The 23,350-nt window shown below is 37.3% G+C and overlaps 1 protein-coding gene across 3 annotated transcripts in view; it reads left to right on the top strand.

The window, feature by feature from the left end:
- Positions 1-20,405, top strand: part of DGKH (diacylglycerol kinase eta) — a 159,144-nt gene extending 138,739 nt beyond the window's left edge. For 2 of the 3 annotated variants that reach the window (XM_071448480.1, XM_071448482.1), the window contains 4 exons: positions 1,674-1,793; positions 2,196-2,304; positions 3,699-3,829; positions 9,578-20,405. In XM_071448480.1, the coding sequence (XP_071304581.1) occupies positions 1,674-1,793; positions 2,196-2,304; positions 3,699-3,829; positions 9,578-9,667 (450 nt within the window). In that variant the 3' untranslated portion in view covers positions 9,668-20,405. The remainder of the gene's footprint in view (positions 1-1,673; positions 1,794-2,195; positions 2,305-3,698; positions 3,830-9,577) is intronic. The other variant, XM_071448481.1, reaches the window with a different exon arrangement.
- The last annotated feature ends 2,945 nt before the right edge of the window (positions 20,406-23,350 follow it).

Here is a 23,350-nt window from a genome sequence, read left to right as displayed (position 1 = left end):
AAGATGTTATAGGAGGAGAATTTGCACTGAATTGCTGATTCTTTCTATACCAGAATTATTATTTTGGATTTATTTCAAGAGCACCATCAGATGAGCATTTTTTTGTCCCCAGGCAAAATGTTTTCCTCTGAGAATCAAGCAATTAGATCAGTACTTGTTGAGAAAGACAGAATTCCTTGCTTCATTCTTTTATAGAAAAGAGATGACTTGAGTAATTTCTCAGAAATGAAAACACAAGAAAAGTTGTAACTTCTTCAAAGACAAGTGGCTTTTTCCCCATGCTCCAAATTAACTGAGCTGTTCAAATGGAAGGTAAAAAAAAAAAAAGGTCAAATTAAAGATCAAAATCTGCTTATGGACACACAGAGAAAATGAGCTTATATTTCCAGTATCACTATATTAGACAGTAAGATCTTACTATAGATGGTCTTTCCTTTGAAAGATGGGAACATAGGCAGACTACTGAAGCAAAGGAAAGACATTTTTGTTAGGCAGGATAAATTCATGGGGTTTGTAATTTATCACTAAACTCCAACAATATCAAAATATTTTTCCAGCACTAGAGATCCAAGATTTTCTTATAATTCCATTTAAAAAATGCATTCACTAGGATGTAACAGAATTAGATCTTTTCAGAAGGATATTCTGCACTGCTTTTAGACTACTTTTACTTGAAAGAGAGAAATAGGTGTTCAGATTGCTTTATTAATGATTCCAAGCAACTTGGTCTAGGATTCAACTCTTTACCTCAAAATGGTGTTTCAGCAATCCCAGATGAGCTCAAAACAGCTTTTCAAGGGATCAGCTGCCTTCCTTACCTCTTCCACATGTGTTCACTCACACAACAGCTTCAGAACACTTTTCAGACTGGAGTTTTAAAGGAAACAGGCATCTCTGTGGGGTCCTCAAAGTCTGAAGAGAGCCAAATTCACATGCATCATCAAGTCCCAATGTTTTTACCACCACTTTCTTTTTCCCTTTGGCCTTTACTGATGTTTTTGTCTTTTTGTCTCCTGCCAAGGAGTACTTTCCACCCTTAGCCAGAAGCAGTGCCTATTGCTCCCTGTCTCACCTATTTAGAATGGGTAGTGCAGGTATCATATCACCACTGGAAGGCCTTTGGGAATGGAAATCTTCAGCATGATCCATTTCTTCATACTTGAACATGAGATAGTGATCAACCATCTGAACACATTTGCAAAAAATAACAGAGGCTTATTACCATCTACTCAATTTTTGTACACCACGTTTCATACAAAGATTTTTCAGCTGCTTACTCTTCTCATCAGGTTTTCTCTTCCTTCTGTTGGTAGTGTCCATTTCTAGTGTGTCCTTGCAGTGGTGTTATCAGATAACTCTTGCTCTGTGTAAAGACTCAGGAGTGCAGTGAAGGATGACAAGGATTGACAGCTATGCCCAACTGCTCTGCACCAAAAGTCTCAGCTGTCTCAGTCATGCCTTTGTGATTGGGACTGTACTAAATGTAGTATGAGGGTGGTCTCACACATCTCTTGAGGAAAGTCTAACTTTGGAATATTATTTGTCTTCACCATTTGTTGACACTCACCATGAAGTAGTCATCTGTCTGTGTGTGGTAACAAGATGGTATCTAGACTTAGATGTTAAACTTCATGAAACTGAAAGTCCTATTTTTCTGGCCTGTTTATAAACAGCAGTTAGAAGCTCCCCATGAAGAACTGTTGTCTGATGCTTTGCACAGTGTGGAAACAGAGTTGAGAAAACTTGCTGAGATTCCTTGGCTTTATTATGTTTTTCAACCAAATGATGATGAGGTAAGTTCAAGTAACACATTCTGATTTTAACTGAACTTAATTTTCTTTTGATAGGGAAAAGTAAATTACAATTTTTCATGATCTCTTGAGGAACTTTCAATAGTGTTGCCAGATCATTTCTGTCTGCTGTGAACAACCTTCTAAGCTTGGTGCCTTTTTTTGGTGTTTTATTCCCATCTGTGAATGTAAAGGTTTTGATTGATAAATAAATACATGAAACATATATTTTTAATTTATATTTATTAATACAAACATGTATAGAGTTAAATCCTAACATTATTCTTTACAGAAGTAAATTTGGGTCTTACTTTTTGAGATTAGCTATAAATTACCATCACAAGCATCTAATTTAACAGTTGTTTTCTCTTAATTAAAGGTAACTATGCCTCTTTTCTCATGCAGGATCCCCCTCTGGATTATGCTAAAAGAAACAATAGAAGTACAGTGTTTCGTATAGTGCCAAAGTTTAAAAAAGAAAAAATTCAGAAGCATAAGACCAGCCCTCAGCCTGGTATGTGTTTTGAAATTGCAAGAAAAGTAGTAGCATTTGCAGGAAATGTGATTTTATGGGATTTTTTTGGTAAGAGGTGACAAGACTTACCTAAGACTAAAGTCAAAGTGGAAAGCACCTGAGCTAACTGGCATCTTCATTAGGATAAATATTTCTTTCAGTGCATTTGGAAAACATTCAGTAGGACCCCCAGTACTACCAAGTGAACCAAAGAACTACTGTGAAAATACTTTGAAAGTTTTATCATGCAACAGGATCTGTGTCTTTGCTGGTGGTTACATTTGGTTTACTCATAGCCATACAAGCCATGGGTAAACACATTGATTCACTGTGAATCTCCAATTCAGGTTTTTCAGTTTAGTTTTAGGTGTGACATAACTTTTATCACACTGGTTTAATTAACCAGTTATTCTTAATTTTTGGGTGGGTTATAGGTTCAGTAAGTGAGACAGCTCAAACAAAAAATCATGATAGGCAATACTGATTTTTTAATTAGAAGTTGAACAAACTCCACCCTCCTCTCTTCCCATTTTTATTCGTGAGCTCACTTCCTTAAGATTATGTCCAGGACGTAATCAGTGATTAGATGGTCCTAAAACTGTTTCTATGTCTTTATTCTTTCAATGAACAGTTGATCACAATCTACAAAATCTTGCGGTTTTTGATCAGATCTAAGTTTCAGATTAGATATCCGATTTCTCTTCATTATAAAGTGAAGCGATCAGCATTGAATGAAGTTGCAAAATTATAGCAATAAGTAGCATAACTATTTTTTTTATATATGTGGTCTTAATGGGACTAATGTGGGCAACTAACCTTAGAGAACAATGTTTTACAGAGAGCTGCTTAATGGCCTGTGTAACACAGTAGCTTAAAGAGTACCTTTTGTCTTAAGAATTAAGAATACTAGAATCTGTTAATTAAAACTGGACTTGCTTGCTGCCATTGCTATATTTGAGGTACGGTTGCTATTTTAATTTTACATGTTAATTAGTTTTTGAAGGCTTCTCTTCTCCCTGGATGACTACTAATAAATTAATGACATACAGCAGAACAACATTAGACTTTGCATCACTGATCCTTAGCTGGTTTAATGTGAATTTGTTGGGACATGAGGTTTTAAAGGCTTTACTGAAGAAACTGGAGTAAAGCTGAAAGCATGGCTGCAAAGCAAAGAACCCCAACCTTGTTTAGATACTTTCTTGTGTTAACTGCTAACCTGTAACCTGCATGTAAAAAGGAAATTGTCAGTATTTGTGGAAAAGACACCTCTAACCTTTCCCTTTGCTAGCACGGCAATTCTACTCTGTTTTCCACTCTCTTTGGCCTAACCTTTGCTTGTGATGCATTTGAGCATGTAGAAATTAAGGGGGTTTTGCTCTTAACTTTGGTAGTTCAAAAATGGGGCACAGATGAAGTTGCTGCTTGGCTGGATCTGCTCAGTTTGGGAGAGTACAAAGAAATCTTCATCAGCCATGACATCCGAGGCTCTGAGCTTTTACATCTGGAAAGGCGAGACCTTAAGGTATTTCCTTTGTGCTACTTTTCTGCTATTGACCATTTTCTTTGACAAAACAACAACCAACTTTTCTTCTTTCCCTGCACTTGTCATTGCTTGTAGCTTGGCTTACACTGTGCAAATATGCAATAAACTAATATGCGCTGTCCTTGGGCCTGACTTTCTGAAGTACTGACTTGAACTCACAACTAAAAATATCTGTTTTATCCAAAATTTCTTAATTTTTTCCCCCCACTTTATGCAGAATGATACAATGCAGTAGATGCAGTTTATGTCAGAAGGCATAGGAGAAGCACATTTGATATCTTACTAGCATCTGTGTAATATAATGTTTTCTTCAAGAGTTCACTGTTTCCATTAAACATGATCAGTACAGATCAGTTGACGGTGGTTATAATTATTTTGAATCTATCTCCTGCAGGGGCTGATCCGCTCCACATGATTTATTGTGTATATATTGGACATAGTGGGTGTGAGAGAGAGAAGCAGCTTAATAAATTGCAGTATTTGGCTTACATGGTGTTGGTGTTTGTGTGTCAAAATAGGTTTTCCCATCGGTGACAGACCTCTGATTTTGGCTGTATAGATTTTTTAAAAAGAGTATTTTATTTCAAAATTGTAAAACCTTTTTCCTCTGAGGTCAGATAGATAAATTTTGCAGGGAGAAATGTTATCCAGCAGTTTGAGGCTGTTATTTGAGCTTGCTGATCTTTTTCAGGAATGACTTAAGTGCATCCATTATATGTAATAATAGTGGTTATATCTTTGGGGATTCATTAAATGACTTTTTCCAGGAACTTGGTAGTAATGAGTTCTTGGTAATGGGTTTTGCAACTGCTTTTAGCACATAAGAGAGGAAATAGGATATTGTATAAATTGCAAATATTTACATTTAGAGTGCAAGTCATTGTTCTAGCCACAGTGCAATAGTCTCCAGGTAGAGACAATATTTTCATACAAATGTGTTATTTTATGTAGTTTTTTATATCATGTGCAATCCTGATGTTATAAGGGTAGTGCTTGCGTTGTGTGACTGTTGCAATAGAAAGCAGCTGCTGAAAATAGCTGTGTTTCAGATAATCTGTTTGGCTGTTGTGTATTATTTTACTCTTTGGTATTAAATTGCCTAAGCTTCTTTCCATGGAAGTTAAATGCCTTTCTTTCAGGACAGTTTCTGACAGAAAGGGACAGTTTAGGACAGTCCCTCCCTGCAAAACTTTAGAAATAGAAGACTGTCCAAGCAATCCACCACAGTGTTCCAGTGATGGATGTTGCAACTCCCTGTTCTGAATGAGTGCTGAACAAACTTAAAATTCAGCTGAGAAACTCAGCATCACACAATGCATAGGTTTGTTAAAATGTTAAGAAAATTTAAAGTTGGAATAAATTATGGTGGGTAAGATCAGTGTTAAACTGGACATGGCTTCTGGCCATGCCTTATTTCTCATGAGTACCAATTTGACTGCGTGCCCAGTGGACTGGCACTCAAACCAAGTAAATGTCTGCAGCAGGGTAACTACCAACCCGTATCCCTGTTGCTAAGGCTCATGTTGCTTCGGTGTATATAAAAGCCCATCACAAATGTCTGTGCCATAAAAAATCTGAAGGCTTGTCCTAGAGGGCCTGCAGAGAGCCAACTCCTCTATGCAGTGCTGCCTGGAGACATGTGGGATGAGGAGCTGCTCTACACAAGTTGCCAAAGGCATGCCCTGAGCCAACCAAAATCTCGCTCCAGAATCGCCCCATGTGCTCGTTAGCAGATGCCGAGAGCTTCCAAATCAGTGCCCTTCATAAGCTAGGCCAGGTTTTTGGCTGGGCATGGCTTGCACTCTAACAGCACTGAACTTAAATAGCAGAGTTTAGTGCTCATCCTGCTGATTACAGGGCAGGGTCTCTGCAGGGAGCCAATTAAGGATGTCTCAGGCAGCCTGCAGTTTTCTCCAGTGACCTGAATTGGTGTCAAGATGTGTAATGTTCTACTTGGGAAATGAGGAACACGTCACAAGCTGCCCTGTGAATATTTCCTCCCTTTGGCTATCGAGGTGTGCAATGAGCCTTCAGTGCTCTTGCAAGCTATAATCTGTCTGCAGCCTCTCCTCCACTGCAAGGCCTGTGCTTCCTGACAAGCTAAACAAGATCACCATTGATTCATGAGTTCCTAACTCATGTGCAATACATTTACCTCTATTACCTTTCATGTCTGCAGCAGGAAAAAATGCTGCCTGTTTTAATTTAATCCTCTGAGCCCACCTTTCTTTTTGTGGTCAAAAGTAGAAATAAAAAGCGGTATGGAGAAGGATTTGATGAAACACTCTTCCTTTGCATGCATCACTGGAACAGATTGATATGCTGACAGAAGAATTGGGCACCTCTAATTGTATTTCTGCATAGCTTGTGGATCCCATTCTCAGGGAGCTCTGTGTGGCAACTGGCAAATGAAAAACCAGGATATCTCTTTCTACCCAGTCCTTGCAGTAATGATCTTTCTTCAGCCTCTTATGCCTGATTTCCTTTAGGGGGATCTTAGAAATTTACACTCATATGATTTTCTTTTCCTTGATGAATAGCTGGGCAGTAAATTGTGTGTTATTCTGCAGAAACTGTAGAAAGAAGGTGTAGTTGTGCCTTTTTTTTTTTTAAACCTTATTTAACCTTTATTTTAACCTTTTTTAAACCTTATTTATTTTTTTAACCATGTTCCTATTCAGGCAGCTTAGTCATAATCAGAACTGCAACACATTTAGTAGGACGAGGGGATGATGTCTCTTTAAAGTTCCAAAGCAATGTTGGTTTCCTTGGAGAAAGGCTTTCCATGCCACAGATCACCTTGATAAGCAGTGCCAGTCAAACTAAAATCTGTGACAAGGACTGTGACACTTCATCCCTGTCTTTTGCAGTAGCATGTTTTGAAAATTTTTTTTATGGAAAAAGTTTTGTAAGATTTGTTAGATTTCAGACATGCTTTTAACACTGGGGATACAAGTAGGGTAGATTTCACATTTAGAAGATGTTATTCTTAAGGAGTTCTTACATAAATTGTTAGTGGTGGTACATTTGGCCAAAAACTGTCCAAGAAATGGCACAGTGGTTAGGGAGAGCAGGAGGAGAGGTGATACTGTAGTTCTAAGGCCATATCTGGGAAAAAAGAAAGTCTATTTTTTTTCTTCAGATTCTGGGTACAGTTTCTTCTTCAAAACTGTAGTTTAGCCAAATTGAATTTTTGTTAACTAGGTATCAAGTAGATATGAACAGATTTTGTCTCATGCACCAATTCCAGAGATATTTGAGGCTCTTGTTCTCTGAATGATGCATGATGTGCTGCTGTAGCAGATCCTTATAGTCCGAGATGAGAAAATTTCAGCAAACTTTTCTGCATAAGCAGTAAACTGAGAATATCAAATAGCATCTGGTGTCATGACTGTATAAATTCTAGTTTCCACCAAACTGAAAACTATTATAAAAGCATAAAAAATGAGGGGTTTTGTTGGGGTTTTTTTGCCTTGGAAGTGTAGCAGAAAGGGGTCCCCAAAATTTTTGATGAGGCACTTGAGACTTGCTGTTGTGATAAGCATTACAGCAACTTCAGCTGGAAAAGAAATAAACCCAAAATCTCTTGCTTCTGAATCAAAGGTGTTGTGAAATGCTTTACAAAGACTGGTGGGAAGAGTGGCTGAGTTTTTTTGGAATTTCATAATATGTTTCTTTCTTCTGATTTTGAACTCTGGCAGCACCTCACTGTATTGCTTATCCAACAGAAGTTCTACTCATGAAAATATATTTGTTCTGAAGAATTTTTAAGTTCTTAACCTTTAAATTGTGTGGTTTGTTGTGGTTTGGAAAGTATCCTTATGGGTTTTCCCTTATGTAGAGTTTCTTCCACATAGCAACTAGGCTATTTCATTAGTTTCAGTAGTCATGTGTGGCTTTTTTTGATTCACTTGAGAATTAAGTTTAACATAAAAAGGACAATATTACAGAAATGTAAAATTATAAATATTACTGTCATTTTAGGATGAATTTGACTACTACCTACATTAACTATTCTTAAATTAAAAATGAGTACTGCATTTGTTTATAAGTGAGATGACTATTAGTGAAAATAAAATAAATTTATGTGATATGGAAAATCATAAGGTTTTTTCCAAGTAGTTTGTGAACAGCACTTGCTTTGGGAACTTTTATGAATAAACTGAGCTCCTTAACGCTGACACCTTTGTGCCAAAGTCCTGTAAAGGATGACTATCTATTTATAGTGCTGATAGTTTTCAACTGAAAAAACAGCCAAGTATTTTTTCTCTCTAACATAACCAGAATTCAGTCTTGACTCTCTGAAAATTAAACCATCTTTTTAATCTTGGCTGTGCTACCTTTATAATAAAATAATTAATTCATGCCCATTTTACCACCCCTTTCTTCCAAAATTAAATGCATGCTAACATTTTAAAGTAATATAGAATACAGATTTTTCTGAGGTCTCTGTGGCTGTAGAAATGTAGATACAGTCTTTGCGTAGAGTACATATGGAATAGTATATATGCTTTCATTTTCCACTCTTTATGAGAAAAATTTTTTCAAGCTGCCTAATTACAGTCCCTTCTTTTTAATGTCTCTATATTATTTTTAAAAGAAAAATCTTTCTTTTAAAATGAAATTATTTCTCTTTCAGAAAAATGGTGAAACTTTTCTAAATTTTTTTTAGTTATTTAACCATAATCTATTTATGTAAGGTTTATTCTACTAATAACTAGTGTTTGACTCTGCTGATTGCTCAACACCCCTAAAACGTGGTTTTTAAAGACTTTTTCATAGCTGAGTTTTACAGATAAGGGAAGCAGATTTCCACCAGACTGAGCTGAAAATTCATTAGAGTGGTGGGAGATCATTAGCACAGCTGGGCATCCCATTCTGTTTCTCTGATCATTGGACCAGCCAAAATTGAAAAAGGATGCTGCTAAAGCTATTACTAATACTGGAAGAAGTTTGCTACAAAAAATTCTTGTCTGTTGTTGTGTGCAGAGACCGATCTGGAAACCAATAATAGAAACATTTCAGCTGATGGGAATGATTTAGTGGCTACAAGGAGATTTGTGCTTTTTACATTTCCTTTGGGATATGACTATCATGTTTCTGAGAATTTTTCTTCCAGCTCTCTAATCAGGAGCATCTATGCTAGGAGATGTAACCTTTTTGGAATGAAAAACAAACTCTTTCTATTGCTCTCTAAAGGGAAGTTGTCCTACATGCCTGTAGCCATTACACCCACTTTCCCTTGAGAAACTGGGGATATGTGTGTTTGCTGATTAAAGCAGACATCATAAGGCCTCAGATCAAGTAACATTGCTGGACAGAAGTTTCAATCCATCACATTCTACCAAGCATTTGGTTGCTGTGTTAGAGAGGAGGGGGAGATTGTTCTCTTATTTTGCCAGAAATTGTGAAAGGTGTTTGTATTTATAAGTCAAGCCAAAGATGGTTTTGATGTATATTAAAGTGCCCTGGGTTGTTGCTGTTGCAGGTAAGTAATGTTTTGTCTGCCAGACAGAGAGGGATTTATTGTATGCTCTTAGCAGTCTTTTTGTAAAGCAACTCTTGCTAACACTTCTGGTTACTGTTGATTGCAATGAGCACATTTCTAGACATCTGTTGCATGGATAGGTCATAATCAATGGGGTTTCTTTTTCCCATTTTTAAAGTAAACTTCCTTCTTTTTTTTCTTCTCTTTTTTTTCTTTTTCTATTTTTACATTTTCTGTAGGACCTGGGGATAACGAAAGTGGGTCATATGAAGCGAATTCTCCAGGGAATTAAAGAGCTCAGCAAGAACACCCCTTTGTCTGAAGTGTAATTATGCTGGTGCTTTTCTTAAAGAGAGAAGAGAAAGTTGCTGGAGAAGCAAAGCTGTTGCAGGCACTTGGCTGTCCTTGTAGTTTATGGAAGAATAAGCACTGGTGTTTGTACAGGCTAGCATCTCTGAATTCTTGTGTGGTGGAGAACTTGCAGCAAGAGTACAAAAGGATTTGTGCCAAAACAAAAAGGAAAAGGTGATATGTTCTGTGAAGATGTTTTGTTGGTGTGCAAATTGGCCAGTTTGGATAAGCCCACTTTGGTAAATCGGTCGGTTGATGGTGAACTGCAGTGACTGGAAAATATAATCAAGGAATGATTGCTTTGCTTACATGCAGCTCAGTATGCCTCTCTTTATGCTGCAGCAAGATGCCACTGTACAGCATGAGGTCATCTGGTTTTCCTTCCGAGGCGCAGCTCTGTAAAACCTCGTGTGCAGGAGACCAGGAAATCTGGAAGGTTCAACACGCGAGCCTGGCAGTGCCGCAGGTATCCAGCACTCGCTGGCCATGCAGAAGAGGGGAGAGATACCTCATGATACCATGAATGCAAACTATAATGCATGGTGTGCCTGCCTGAATTGTCTGTTGTTCTGTTGCATGACACATCTGATACTTTAAACACTTGAACAACTTTTTTATCGGTTTGAATGAGATTTAATTTATTGCTACTTGAGTGTCTTTTTTTTTTTCCTCCAGTTTCAGGCACTTTTCTATTCTTCAGTGTTGTGTTATGCCTAAAATGTGTTCTATGGCAAAGGGTGTGTGGGTGTGGAAACTTAGCATTTGTGCCATATTCAGCAGATTATATATGATTGAAACACTGTACAGTTAGATTTTTAAATATATCATGTACAGAAGGTTTATCAGGTAACTAACTTATGAGAATTTTTGAAAGACCGGTACCTCACAAAAACATCAATTGGCTTCCTGCATGGAAAATGATAAAGAATCTTCTCAATGGTGCATTTTAATGTAGTTATTCAGTTATCTTAAACAGCTGTAGCATATTTGAACTTGTAGGCACTAATGGTTTTATTTATTCTATTGTTCAAAAGCAGGTTTAAATATTAATGAAATTTTCTTAAAGAAAAATTTAATTTTATTTATCATACATAAGAAGATATTTAAAATGTAGCAGCTGGTTTGATTTTTGTGGGGTAAACTTTTACTTGTTGCTAATTAACTATTAATTTAAAAATGCATCTGTATGCATTTCTTTACAAAGGTATCCATTTGTTTCTTGACAGCACTCCACCATCAGTAGACCATAAAAATGAAAAAACGCAGACTATAAGGTTTTAGGCTATGCATGCTAAGATGAATCACATGCAAGACAGTAATCCATGAGTGTAAACAGGTTAAAAAAATTAAAACCATCTTTGTTTAGATATTGCTCTAGACCAGAGTTTGTAAGGTTATTTACACTTTACTTAAATGAAACAGGTTCATTATTTAATTTCCTGGTAAACTTTTCACAAAAGAATTAATCTAGACAGAAAATAAATTTTAGATATCTACCAAAAAAATCCTACCTAAATGTTTGAGATGAGATGACTTTGCACCACCTGCCAGAAAACTTGCACAGAATTGCTCTCTCCTTGCTGTTTCTAGCAACGTGTCATTGCAGCTCAAGGAACACTTGACTTTCATTAATCAAGTAGCTTTGATGTTTCCTAAACATGAGAGTATCTTAATATCTATATATGTTTTCCTCATGGGCAGCAGAGTAAGGTTTCATTTGGTTTTTACCAAAACTTATTTTCCTGTATAGAGGGGCCAATGTCAAGTACTGCATCCTAGTTTTGCCCTCCATTTCTCATGCATATGACCGGAGTTGTTCCATGGCAAGTAGATGGGACTCATCCCTTGGAAAGTAAAATCTATTATACTCGTTGTTTTATTGGAGAAAAAAAAATCAAAATAATCAAACAGGCTTAATTTTTATCTTATTTTAGTACTTTGTCTTCTTGCTGCTGTAAGTTCAACAGGCACCACTCTGGGAGTTCTGTGGACATAATGATTATTCTGGTAAGCAAACAAAAGTAAAAGGCTATTTTCTATTAGGTTTTGCATACAAAATAAACCAAAATGCATTTGCCAAATGATATCACTTTCAGGCTGTTGTACGAAAAGCATATGAAAAAAATGAAAAGTTAGGCAAACAATGGAAAGTTTGTTGGTTCTGGTTTTATTTTAATGTACTTGACATTCACCCCTTTCATGACATTCAGGGGACATCTGCAAAGTCTTTGTAAGCTTTATTTCCTTTTCCCTTTGGTTCTCCATGAGCTACACTGTATTTTAACGTGTGGCAGCATTTTAGCATATTGACATTATAGTAGACAACATAGGTAATCTTCTGGTCTATTCAAGGACATAATACATAGCAGAACTTTCTTTGCTTTCCTGATTGTGAGATACAATCTCTTTACAACTCTCAGCCTTGCTGTATGTAATGCATTAAGATGGGCTATGGATCCAGATCTCTTCAAGTCACTGTAGAGGTCTATGCTGAGTATATTAAAAAATGGGAGCTGCTTTTGGGCAGGGAAAATGGGAAAATTTTGTTTGTAACAGCTTTCTTATGGCACTCCTCAAATTACCTCAGTATAGTACAACTGATCAATGTTCATTTTTCTAAATGACCACCAAAGAATTTAACTTTGATTGTCCTAAGCAGTTTTTTTAAACATGTGAATAAGAAAAAACAAAACTGTATCATTAATGCTGTATTTATTAGACGCCCAGGAGAGCAAATTTTATGCAACTCTATGCCTTAGACTAGTGTTGGCTATGAAGTGCAAATGCATCTGACAAGGAGGCTCAAAATATTTTTACAGGGGTTCTCTCTGGAGGTTGTGGGTTGTAGCTGTGTTTAAGTGGTGTGGCTTTTTTGAAGACCTGAACAGTGTTACTCTCTCATGGTTATTCTAAATATTGGGGCTTTTTCCTTACTGCTGTAAAAGTCCCAGCTCCTAGAACTAAATACATTTTTTAAATGTACTGTATTCTCCCTAATTTAATCCTGCTGTAAAAAGTGCTTCAAAGCACACATCCCAATATCTCAACAAAACCAAGGTAAACACATCCCTAAAAGCAGTTAGCTTTTTAGAAAACAAGACCCTGTGGAGCCTGATTCAACATGCTAGATTTATCAAGACAATCCCTATACAAAGTTTAGTGGATTAAAATTTTCCTCCCCAGTCAAATACATGCGATTTTTGTGGTCAGTATACATTAAAGCCTGAAGGGAGAGCAGAGTAATCTGCATTTTTTGTAGTGGCTGGTATTCTTATAGCTCTACACCTCAGAGAGAGGAACACAAGAGCTGCATGTTTTGAAATTGCAGCAGGTTGCTAAATATAAGTTGCTGTTTTGTCATTTTCAAGTAGGATTTTCTCAGTGCACTGTATTTGATAGCTGTAGCAACCTCTGATTTAGATGATGGAAGTTTTGCCTTTATAAAGCCTCATGACTTCTTCTTAGAAACTGAATGAAATCAAGCCAACTCATAGTTTTAGGTGTTGGGGATGTTTTGCAATAATTCAAAGAAAAGAAGACTCAAAAATCAATTTTTTTTATAAGATGGCAAGGGAAAATTTTCTTTGATACATTTTTATGTCTCTCCCCTTAAACACTATTCTTTTCTCCTGAGTGTCTCTTTCTTTCAAAGAAAAATGCTTTGAACTTGGAAGAACAGTAAAGTGTAAAGCATATGATCAAAAACCCTCCCAGACTATTTCATTCCAGTGTTTCTTGTTTTGGGACTGGAATTAACATGCTTGGTCCTGTAAATAATAAATAGAAATCATCTTTATCTTTCTATCCCTGGCCAAAATAATTAATACTGCAATCCTGCATCGCTGTAATTCAAAGGAGAGGTGTTGATTTTTTTTTCATAAATGTCCATTTTATATTTTTCCATGCTTTTTGTAGAGAAATAGATAACCTGCCAATTTTACTTTTTAATTGAACTTGCTCATGCTATTAATTAAAATTTCATGAAGCCTTGATAATGAATATTACTTCAAGGGTAAAATTATCAGTGTTTTTCAATGCATGTGGTTTCATTTCAGGAACACTGGCAGGAGACCTTTTCCACATGTAATGGAAAAATAATATATAAAGCAAATATGAGAGGATGTTCCATAGTCCTACTTTAAAAACAGTTGTAATGATGTACTTGCAAGACAAAACCCCCTATGGTGATTCCATTTTGCTTGATGCTTCCTGCTAATGATTGCATTAGTACTGTTTACAGCTATTTCTGCAGTGCTCTCTGTGTGCCCCTAAATATTAAGTTCTTGGCTATGAGTTCAACAGTTCTGGTAATTAATAATTAGCAGTGCAAAAAGTCCTTGTGAAAGGTAAAGTCACAAGGAATGTATCTCATTGAGGATAACGGAGCTGGAGCAATTTGTTTAGCTTACAACCAGAAAATCATCTTGTCACTTGTATGAGGAAGTGAGAGCCACAGAAAATAAAATTAAAGAAGTAATCTTAAATTTATTTTTTCACCCCAATAACTTAAGTACCTCTCAACTGCAGCATCCTGTATACATTTATAACACAGGCTGTCCTGTATTTTTTATTCTGTTTTCATGGATTGTATGTTTTGTGGTATGATTTTCATATCATCTAGGTTTGATGCTGCTTATTCTAACTGCGAGGATTTAATGTTTGCAAGAACTGTACATGACTGTATTGCTGTCTTAAGGAACAGGTTTTTGATGACTTGAGGAAGCTGAGGAGTTTGGACAGGATTTAAGCTTTGGACAGGACTTAAAATATCTCTACTTTCTCTTCAGAGATGAATAGTAGCATCAGCAGGATTGATAAAGCATCATTTGGTAATTATCAATATAAATTCTTTACTGGTTGTATAAATTTCTGTATTTATATCTAGAGTATAATGTGGAATTGATCTTTTTTACAAAAACAAAAAAAAAAGTTTTCTAGTTGTTTTCTACTACTGTTGCATTAGTAGAACTTGCATTTTATAGCTCTGTTAAGTGTTAGCTTACGTACTTGAAATGTTTGTTTCTGCCATACAGAAGACCAGTGTTTCTCAGAAATTAGAATCCATTTGGAAGCCATCTGGAGACCTTGAGAGGACTATTTCTGTAGCCATTTGGAGCTAATACCAAAATTCATAGCAACTTCTTTAGGCTTAATAGTGATCACCCTCAATACTTTACCTGAAAAAAAAATTTTTGAAAGGTTTATGGTTTTTTTCAGTGCATAGAATTAATCTTAAAACATCATCCCCTTGTTATATGTAAATTAAAAAATATTAGCATTGTTAACACTTTTGCAAAGAAGCAAAATGCTGATGAATACATACTCAAGAGTATTCCTGGACAAATTTTAATCAATTTAGCTGTAGTGGTTAAAGACTTATCACTTTCAGAGCACTCGACAGAAAATTCATATGTGCACATGATAGAATTACAAACATCTGTTTTAAATAATTAAAGACTTGTTTCTCAGTTGACAAAAACTTGATGAGCACTCTGATGGGATTTTGAGTTCCTATAACCTATTGCTTGTATTAGTGAGGCAGAAGAAGTTGGTGCCTCATTTATGTTTAACACTAGTCATACCTTTATTAATGTTTCTACGTTACTTGCCAGCTCCTGTGTCTGGATGAGCTCCCAGCTTCTGGCAAGATGAGACCCTTGCATGTCTCTCCATGGTTTCTGTTCAGAACAGCTGGACAGGCAGGCCAGGAAAAAGTTATAGGGTGCTTAGGAGAGAAAGATACACCAAGGCTTCAGTCTCCAAAGCCTAGCATAGCCATGGTGGACTAAAAATCTTTTAAGCTGTGTTTTTACAGTCCCTGCTGGAAGCTCTATCTAACAATTAACACGACCTACCAGAGTGCCCTTGGAAAGAGAAGTGTTTTGGCTAACTCTACCAGCTGTGTAAGACATTGAAGATACTGAACATTATGATAGCTATTAGTAGACAATATCCAAATGGCCAGTGAATATTTTATTCTGTGGAACAAATACTTTGGGAAAATATAGTTTGTAGTATTATTCAAAGACTAGTATTAGGAAGAAGCTACTGAATATGCAGTGTGGTATAAAATTTTAAGTCATTTGCAACTATCTTTTTCCAAATTCATTGGAAGCAACTATTTTAGGGAGCTGTGTTTGATCCAGGTAGACAAGAGCGTGTGAACTGGAAGTGGGAACAGGAAGAAATGAACTAAAAGTAAAATTGGATGGTTTATTTTCATTATGGAAACTGTGTGTAAAGCCAAAAAAAAAATCTCCAGAGTGCCCCAAATCCCTTCTATGACTTTTTAAAGGGAATAGCATTTTAAGCATTTTTTAAACTAAAGCATTAATTGGATAAAAACCAACTTAATTAATAACCTGACAGTGTCATTAACAGGGAAAGAGTTAGAGACACCACTGTTTTTCTTCTGGTGTTAGTTGAAGTAAGCTCTGTTTGGGACTAATTCTCTTTGCAGTCATGGTCAATTATTTTGTGAATGGGGACACTGAGGAAAGCCATTCAAAGCTGCTTGGTCTTGCTTTTCAGGGATGGGGAGAGCACGTGTGCTGAACAGTAGGGCCTGGAGGCTTTTAATGAGAATTTCAAGGATACAAGATTTTCTAGTTGAATAGTTTAGGAAGGTTTACAAGGAGCACACAGGCATACAGATTCTTACTGTGAAGGTTCCTAGTAGCACTGTCCTCTCACAAGATGCCATGTCTATACATTGAAACAGGCATTTGGACTGTGTGCCTAGCCACATTCCAGAGGATTTTTTACAGGCATCTGTCACCTGTACTTTCTGTCTTGGTTTTATCTCTCCTTAAATCGGGTACCTTGAAAAATGTGGTTGACCATATTCAACAAAAATTACCATTTTTCCCACTCAAGGAGCACAGCTTGTGAACCTGTCCTGAAATAATAAGTTTCATTAGCCATCTTTTTACATCAAATCCTTTGAATCCTAAAAGAGCTGAAACTCTTTTAGGCACCTCCCTAGAGCTGCCAGTTACCTTAGGAATTTAATATGCTTGTGTGTCGATGGGATCATCAAAGGGCAAGGTGATATTCACAGTGGCAGATGAGACATGGAATAGATGGGATTTGTACATAAGGAGTACAAGCTGTTGAGATGCTCCTGGAAGGTGAAGGGGGCCTGATCTCTGCACCTTCCCTCTGGCTCTTCTTTGCTGCTGTCATCACACACAGTCATATAATATTAGCAGCTTCTTGTCTTAATTCATGGTGATATCAAACCAATCAGTCACTACTAACAAAACTTCTCACTGTCACATCTGTCTGTCTAGAGCAGGTATCTTCAAATATTGAGCACTATGGAATTGCATTATTGTATTTTTAAGGTATATTCTGGGATTTAAGAAAGGTAAATTTCATCTAAAGGTATTTCAAAGGTTCTGAGAGGATCCCAGCCCAGCATGGGTGGTTTCTGTCATTAGCCAGACTTGTGACTTACACTGGTATTCCAGTCAAGTACATCTGTTCATTAATTCTGTAGTAACATCCACTTACATGCATGAGTGGATGCATGAAGTACACATGGAAGCATTGCAGAGATGGGACACTGTCTTGTTCTCTGCATAACTCAGATATTTGTGTCTAAATGGCAGTTTGCAGCAAAGAGCTGAAACACATGATTTCGACTCAATCCAAACCTATATTCAATTGAAAATGAAAACATCTAAAATGGTTTGCAAGGGTTTAGGTAAAATCTGATGTGTACTCAGTAGTTTCTGCCCTTTGTTTCCCCTTCTTCCTGTTCATTCCACAAGAAAGTCCATCATCTTTGCAGTCATATAAATCTTTTGGGACTTAGGCATATGCTGTGCTTTAAACAGTACTTCAGGCCCCTTGGAGATTATTCTTGTATTTCACTTACAGCATTTACACGTAAGCCTTCAGATGATTTTCTTGGAGAGAAAATGGTCCTCACATAAAAGCGATCCTCAAATTGATCATGGGTAGGCTTTTGTATGCCATGCCTATGAATGTCATTCTCTTGCCAGTATTTGTGTGGATGTGTGTAGATATGTAGTACCTAGTTCATAGTGTTTATGTGAGAGCACACCTGTACATAGAGATGTATATACATACCCTGGTTTTGCCCAATATAACAATGCCAACTTGTGTGTAGAGCCAAAAAACTTAAAACTATACAGTGCTTGAGATGCTGCATTGTTTTTATTATAGTATTTTTTATATCAGATAAATTGCAGGATGTTTACAGATGCTTATTAATATTTAACTTATACAATGGGGTGGCAGGATGTTTATGATTGTTGTCAGCTAAAGAATTGTACATGATTCTGGGTGAAATTTTGGCTTTTTTGAAATCCTTGGCAAAACTCCCATTGATCTCACTGGGGCCAAGATTAAACCCCTCTGAATCTATTGTTTACTGTCTATTTTCCTACTGTGATAGTTTTTTTAATGAGTGAAATGTATTTATTTTTTTCCCAATGTGAAATCTGCAGTTTCTATTTGGATTTTTCTACGGAACCTGCAAACTACAACACAGGTGGGAGTATATGCCTCAGAGACTGTACAGAATTTTTCATTGATCTGGTCCTTGAATATGTCTAAGAAAATACCTTCTAAAATAACTTTTGTAAGATTTAATACAGAATCATCTAAAAAGAGATCACCTTTCATGCCTCTCTCACAAAGAGGGAATGCAATGTGGCAGGTGAATGTGAAGAAGTATTCATTGATAAATAAAAAGTAGTCCTGTCTGTTTTCTGTACCTACTGATCTCATGCAGCTCACCTGTCTCTGCAGATCTGGTATGAGACACTTGAAGTACCTTATCCAAAAGTACCTTATTGGGGAAAAAAAATGTTACATAGTAAGTATTTGGCTTTAAGCTTCTCATCGAGACTTGGAAGTATCTTCAGAGCCAGTGTGTTGAATGACTTTGTATATTCCATGGATCAATTAAAATTAGGAAAATGTTAAGTGGTAAGGCAAGTCAGACAACTGGTTGACATTAGAGAAATCACTTGTCTAGAGGCAGAAGGAACGGTTCTTTAATAGCACAAGGAGGAAATGTACCATAATGCAGCGCTTCCTAAATCCCTTTCCAGGGTATCTTTTAATTACATATGCTCAAAGTGTATTCTTCCTGTAAAAAAACCATATGGCTGTGAAACAGCTAAGTAGATGCATCCTAATTTCTTCATCTAAGGCTAAAATACCATTTTCAAATAAGAGCTGTCATGCACTTTGAAATACATATGTTGGGAACAGGTAAGTTTATATTTATCATAGATAGTCATCCCAGGGATGGTCGGACTTGTAAAATGAGGTAATTATGTCAAGGTTATCAAAAGCTGAGGAAATAACATAGCAGACACCTTCCTTCAGAGGGCTCTTTCTGAAGACATCTGTGCAAATGCCCACCACTTCCAGGAGTCTTTTCCTATAATTTCGTTTAAGAAAGGATCATATTCAGATTTCTATCCTTCCCCTTGCTAATAAGGCAGGAAGTTTACACCTTGGTTGAACTTTCTAGGAGTTTGTTGGCTGTAGAAATGGACCTCAAAAGAATAGACATTTGAGGCAATCAGTAGCCTTGTGAAGGATACACAAGGCTCTGTCTGGGCTTGTTAGTTAGTCTGCTAATGTGGTTCTGATCACAGATTAGTGGGGGAAAAGCTCCTGTGGTGTTCCTGCTTCACTTGGTGACAAGGCTCCATGGTTGTCAGTGGGGACAGAGGGGCGCCCAAGCGAGCAGACACCTTTCCTTTTGCGTGTTGGTTGGCTTTCTGCAATTCTAATCAGGGCTGGAGTTCAGGACACACCTTTGTTTGTCTGCAAGGCAATGTGACAGCTTAGGAAATGAGGAGGAAGTGGCTGAAGGTCTGGATTCTGCCTTTGGTTTCCTGCCAGTGGAGCTGGTGTAAGACTGGGGGCAGTGTAGTTAACCTTTGAGTGCCTCACTTTCTCCACCCAAGGGAATAGGGATGCTCACCACCTCTGTACAGCCCCCTCGAGTCCTGTAGGAGAGCAGTGTTATGTAAACTGCTGACTTTTACCCACACTATTACATGTAGTAAAAATAAATTACTTCTGTCCATAACACTGCAAGAATTGCTTTTCCTAGTTCCAGTTCTCTTTGATGACCTACCATGTCCTGGGCAGTCAGTTTTAAAGCTTAGCAATTGCTCTAATACTTAGAATTACACACATAGCAGGCTCTGTTTGCTGCAGAAAAGAGTAAAACTTTAAACTGCCTGACAAAACTTGCCAATGAAGTATATCTAACAGAGCAGGGGTGTAACTTTTGGCTTTATTTACTTGTAATAATGGTAAGGAACAGTGAATTTTGTTTGTTTACATACTGTTTACAATGGCACAGTTTTATTTTTAATATATAAAAACAATTGAGGTATTTATTGCATATACTATTTTAAAGATGTTTTATGTGTTTTCACCTTTGGAATATATTGTTACATTTCCTTGTACAGATAATTTGGGTGGCTTTGTTAATATAGTTAGTAATTTTTATGACTACTAAGTGACCAGTTTTCTGTGCCTTTTTATTGTTGGATGCATGATTACATATTTATTATTGTATGGAAGTCACTGAGATGTGTATTTTTGTATTCTGCTGGAAGCAATGGTTGATTTTATTGTACATGATAAGAGATGCCTTCCATAGCAGGCACTCGTATGAGATCTTCCTTCTCAAATAAACAGAATGCATTCAATGTATATAAGTCCTTGAATTTATTTTGTGTCTAGAAATCACTGGAAATGTTTGAACATCATAGCACCGAATTTTAGATGTTATCCACTCAAAATGTGGGCTGCTACCAATGTCCTCAAATCTAAACCAGCATTCCCCGTTGAAATAAATGCAATGGCAACTCCTTGCCACAATCTAAGACTTGGGAACTTAAATGAAAACTCAAAACTACATAAAATTGGGATGAATGAATACCAAGCATCACTTCTACTCAGTCTGCCAGGGACTGCCTGAATATTGTTTTAAATTAAGGGCTTTGAATACAGCTTTGATCCATGCTCTACACAGCTACGTGCAAACCCAGACATAAGTAGGTCACTGTGCATGTAGGTGTTTACATTTGCAGGGATCTTCCGCTGGATCTTGCTGCCACACCGCGTATTAAGTGGAAAAACAGATTTGCACTTGCATCCATGGTAACAACAGCCATTAAACCAGAACATTCAGTAGCACGCGTTTTTTCAGGGTAAGTGGCAGTGAAGCAAACACGTTTTCCTCAGCAGTAAGGGCTGTGCTGCGCTGGCACCAGCCCTGACAAACACTCACAGGGGTGACTCCAGAGGGCCATTCTGCAGGCCAGCATCAGCTGCCGTGTTGCAGGTCCGTGGGCTGCTAGGCTGGTACCTAGCACACAACGTGATGTGAAAGTAACCACAGTCAGTGGCATAGACAGAAGGAAAATTATAGTGTGTAGGAAGCTAAGTCAGTTCATGAAGGCTGTAATCTTGTGATCTATGAAGTTGTCTCGTGGTTGGGATCCCACTGTCCTGAATGATCATACGTTGGAGAGGCAATTTTGTGGATAACCCAGAAGGCTTACAGGTCAGTGCTGGGGGGTTCAATGCACCATGAATTCCAGGTCCTTACAGTTCTCTTAGGATAGAAGCTGTACTTTAATTTTAGGTGTGTTTTGGGAGAATTCAATTTTTTTAACCAAACTGAAAAGGCTGGTTTCAATAATCAAAGCTGTGGTATAAATGAGAGACTGTAGTAGGAGAAATAACTCATGGGGTAAAGTAGGTGGCACCACTAGGGATGGCACTCTGCAGTACATGAGGAGATGGGGTGTGATGGTATTTGGACATTGGGAACTCTCCAGAATTTCTTCTAGAGGTTAGACTGCACAGTAAGGTAGGCTTCCCACAGTTCATCTTGACCATAAATCAGTTTTCTGTGAATAAGAAGTAAAAAAAATGTGAAAGAAGTAGTTGGATTATAAGCCTTAACCTAGAAGATGCACCGAGGGAAGTTTTAAATAATTTTGAGAAAAGTTTGGTAAATGAATGAACTGTTCATACCACAAGTTAATACTTGTGGCATATAATCAATCCATTCATCTCAGTGGCACCAAATAGCTGATGATGAACTCTGAAACTGTGTTAACTTTTAGTTCCTATCACTAAATTAATGAAAATCTGAAAAAAAGAAGCTTGTAGACAGGCAAGCATTGAAATTGGAAGTGCTGAAGCAAATCTAACAGAGTTACTGCCCAGAGTTATTTTATCAAAAAGGGCTGCATGGATGTCTTGTCAAAAACAAAATAGCAAATTATTTAAAGAGGTTTAGTGGGGATGGCATGATAAACTACAAGGGCAAAAATGAAACTGGTGCAGTATTAACATTTCATGTTAATATTAAAATTTTGGAACAATGAGCATGGTAAAAAGTGAGAAATATTTTTTTTTTTTTAATTGTGCCATTCAGGCCACTAAAAGTTTGTGTTTAGATTAAAATCTGCCCATTCTGGAGGCAGATAGAGGAGTATGGCATTAGCCTGAATTGGCCCTGTATTTAACTAGTTGTTTGCCCCATTTCCTTTGGAGTTACTGCAGACTTTTTCCTAATTACACAAATGCCATTCCAATCATATTTATAATTACACTTTTTCAAAATAAAATATGTCAATGGAGTCACAACGTCAATCATCCCCAGCCATGCAATAGTAAGATGTCATGGATTGAATCTGTCTTGAAAGCACGACAAAACACAAGGCAGGTGCAATAGCTTCTGTCCTGGCCAAATGCTTGCAGATGAGTGAAAGCAGCATCTGGCCCATGCCCTCCTCCTTCAGATGAGAACTGAGGGGATCTACACGGAAGTGCATCTTTCTTTTTATAGAGGGAGAGATGAGAGATGTCATGGGGATGAAATGGGGCATCCTGAGATGTGGCAGATGCCTCACTGAGGCAGCAGGATTTATTCTCCAGCTTTAGTTTCCATTTCCTTTCCCTGACAGCAGTGCACAGCTGTGCCTGCACTTGCCACTCTGAACTCATTCCTCCCCTCTGCCCTTTTGCTGCTATTTGCATCTCCCATGGCTCAAAGGCTTCAGCCCTTCTCAGGTGCCTACCGTCATTTCCCAATTACACTTTGCCAAGTTCAATTTCCTTTCTTCAATTTCATTAAAAAAAAAAAATCATCCATCTGCTGCCTAGCGACATTAATGTAACAGCAGATACATGTTCTCCTGGCAGTCAGGCTATCCTCTGAGTAGAGCAGTTCATTAATTAGAATCAGACATGTAATACCCCTGAATCCCTAACACATGGCCCTTGTAACAATAATAATAATCATCATCTGCTAATGGTGTCACAATTCAACCTGGTGTGTTTTCCCTCCCTCTGAGGGAGCACAGCTTTGCTCAGACTTCCTGGGCACAGTGTTTCCAACCCATTGTTGAAGCCATCAGTACTCTGAAGGTCAAATCACACAGGGGCCTGCAAGTGGTATAAGAGTTTGTTCTTCTGATTTATGCCTGATGACTTGTTTTCCAACTAACCTGCTTCAAAGCATTAATACAGTCAATCAGAAATCTTAGGGGGCTATTTTCAGGGGAATAAAAAGGATAAAATTACAAGAAGTTGAAGATGCCATGGAGCTGTTCCCGAAACATGGCTTTTTTTGGAGTGAG

The sequence above is a fragment of the Agelaius tricolor genome, unplaced genomic scaffold, assembly GCF_023055355.1.
Source record: "Agelaius tricolor isolate 1412-34295 unplaced genomic scaffold, bAgeTri1.0.p SCAF_26, whole genome shotgun sequence".
NCBI lineage: Eukaryota > Metazoa > Chordata > Aves > Passeriformes > Icteridae > Agelaius > Agelaius tricolor.
This window is presented reverse-complemented; position numbering and strand designations above follow the sequence as displayed.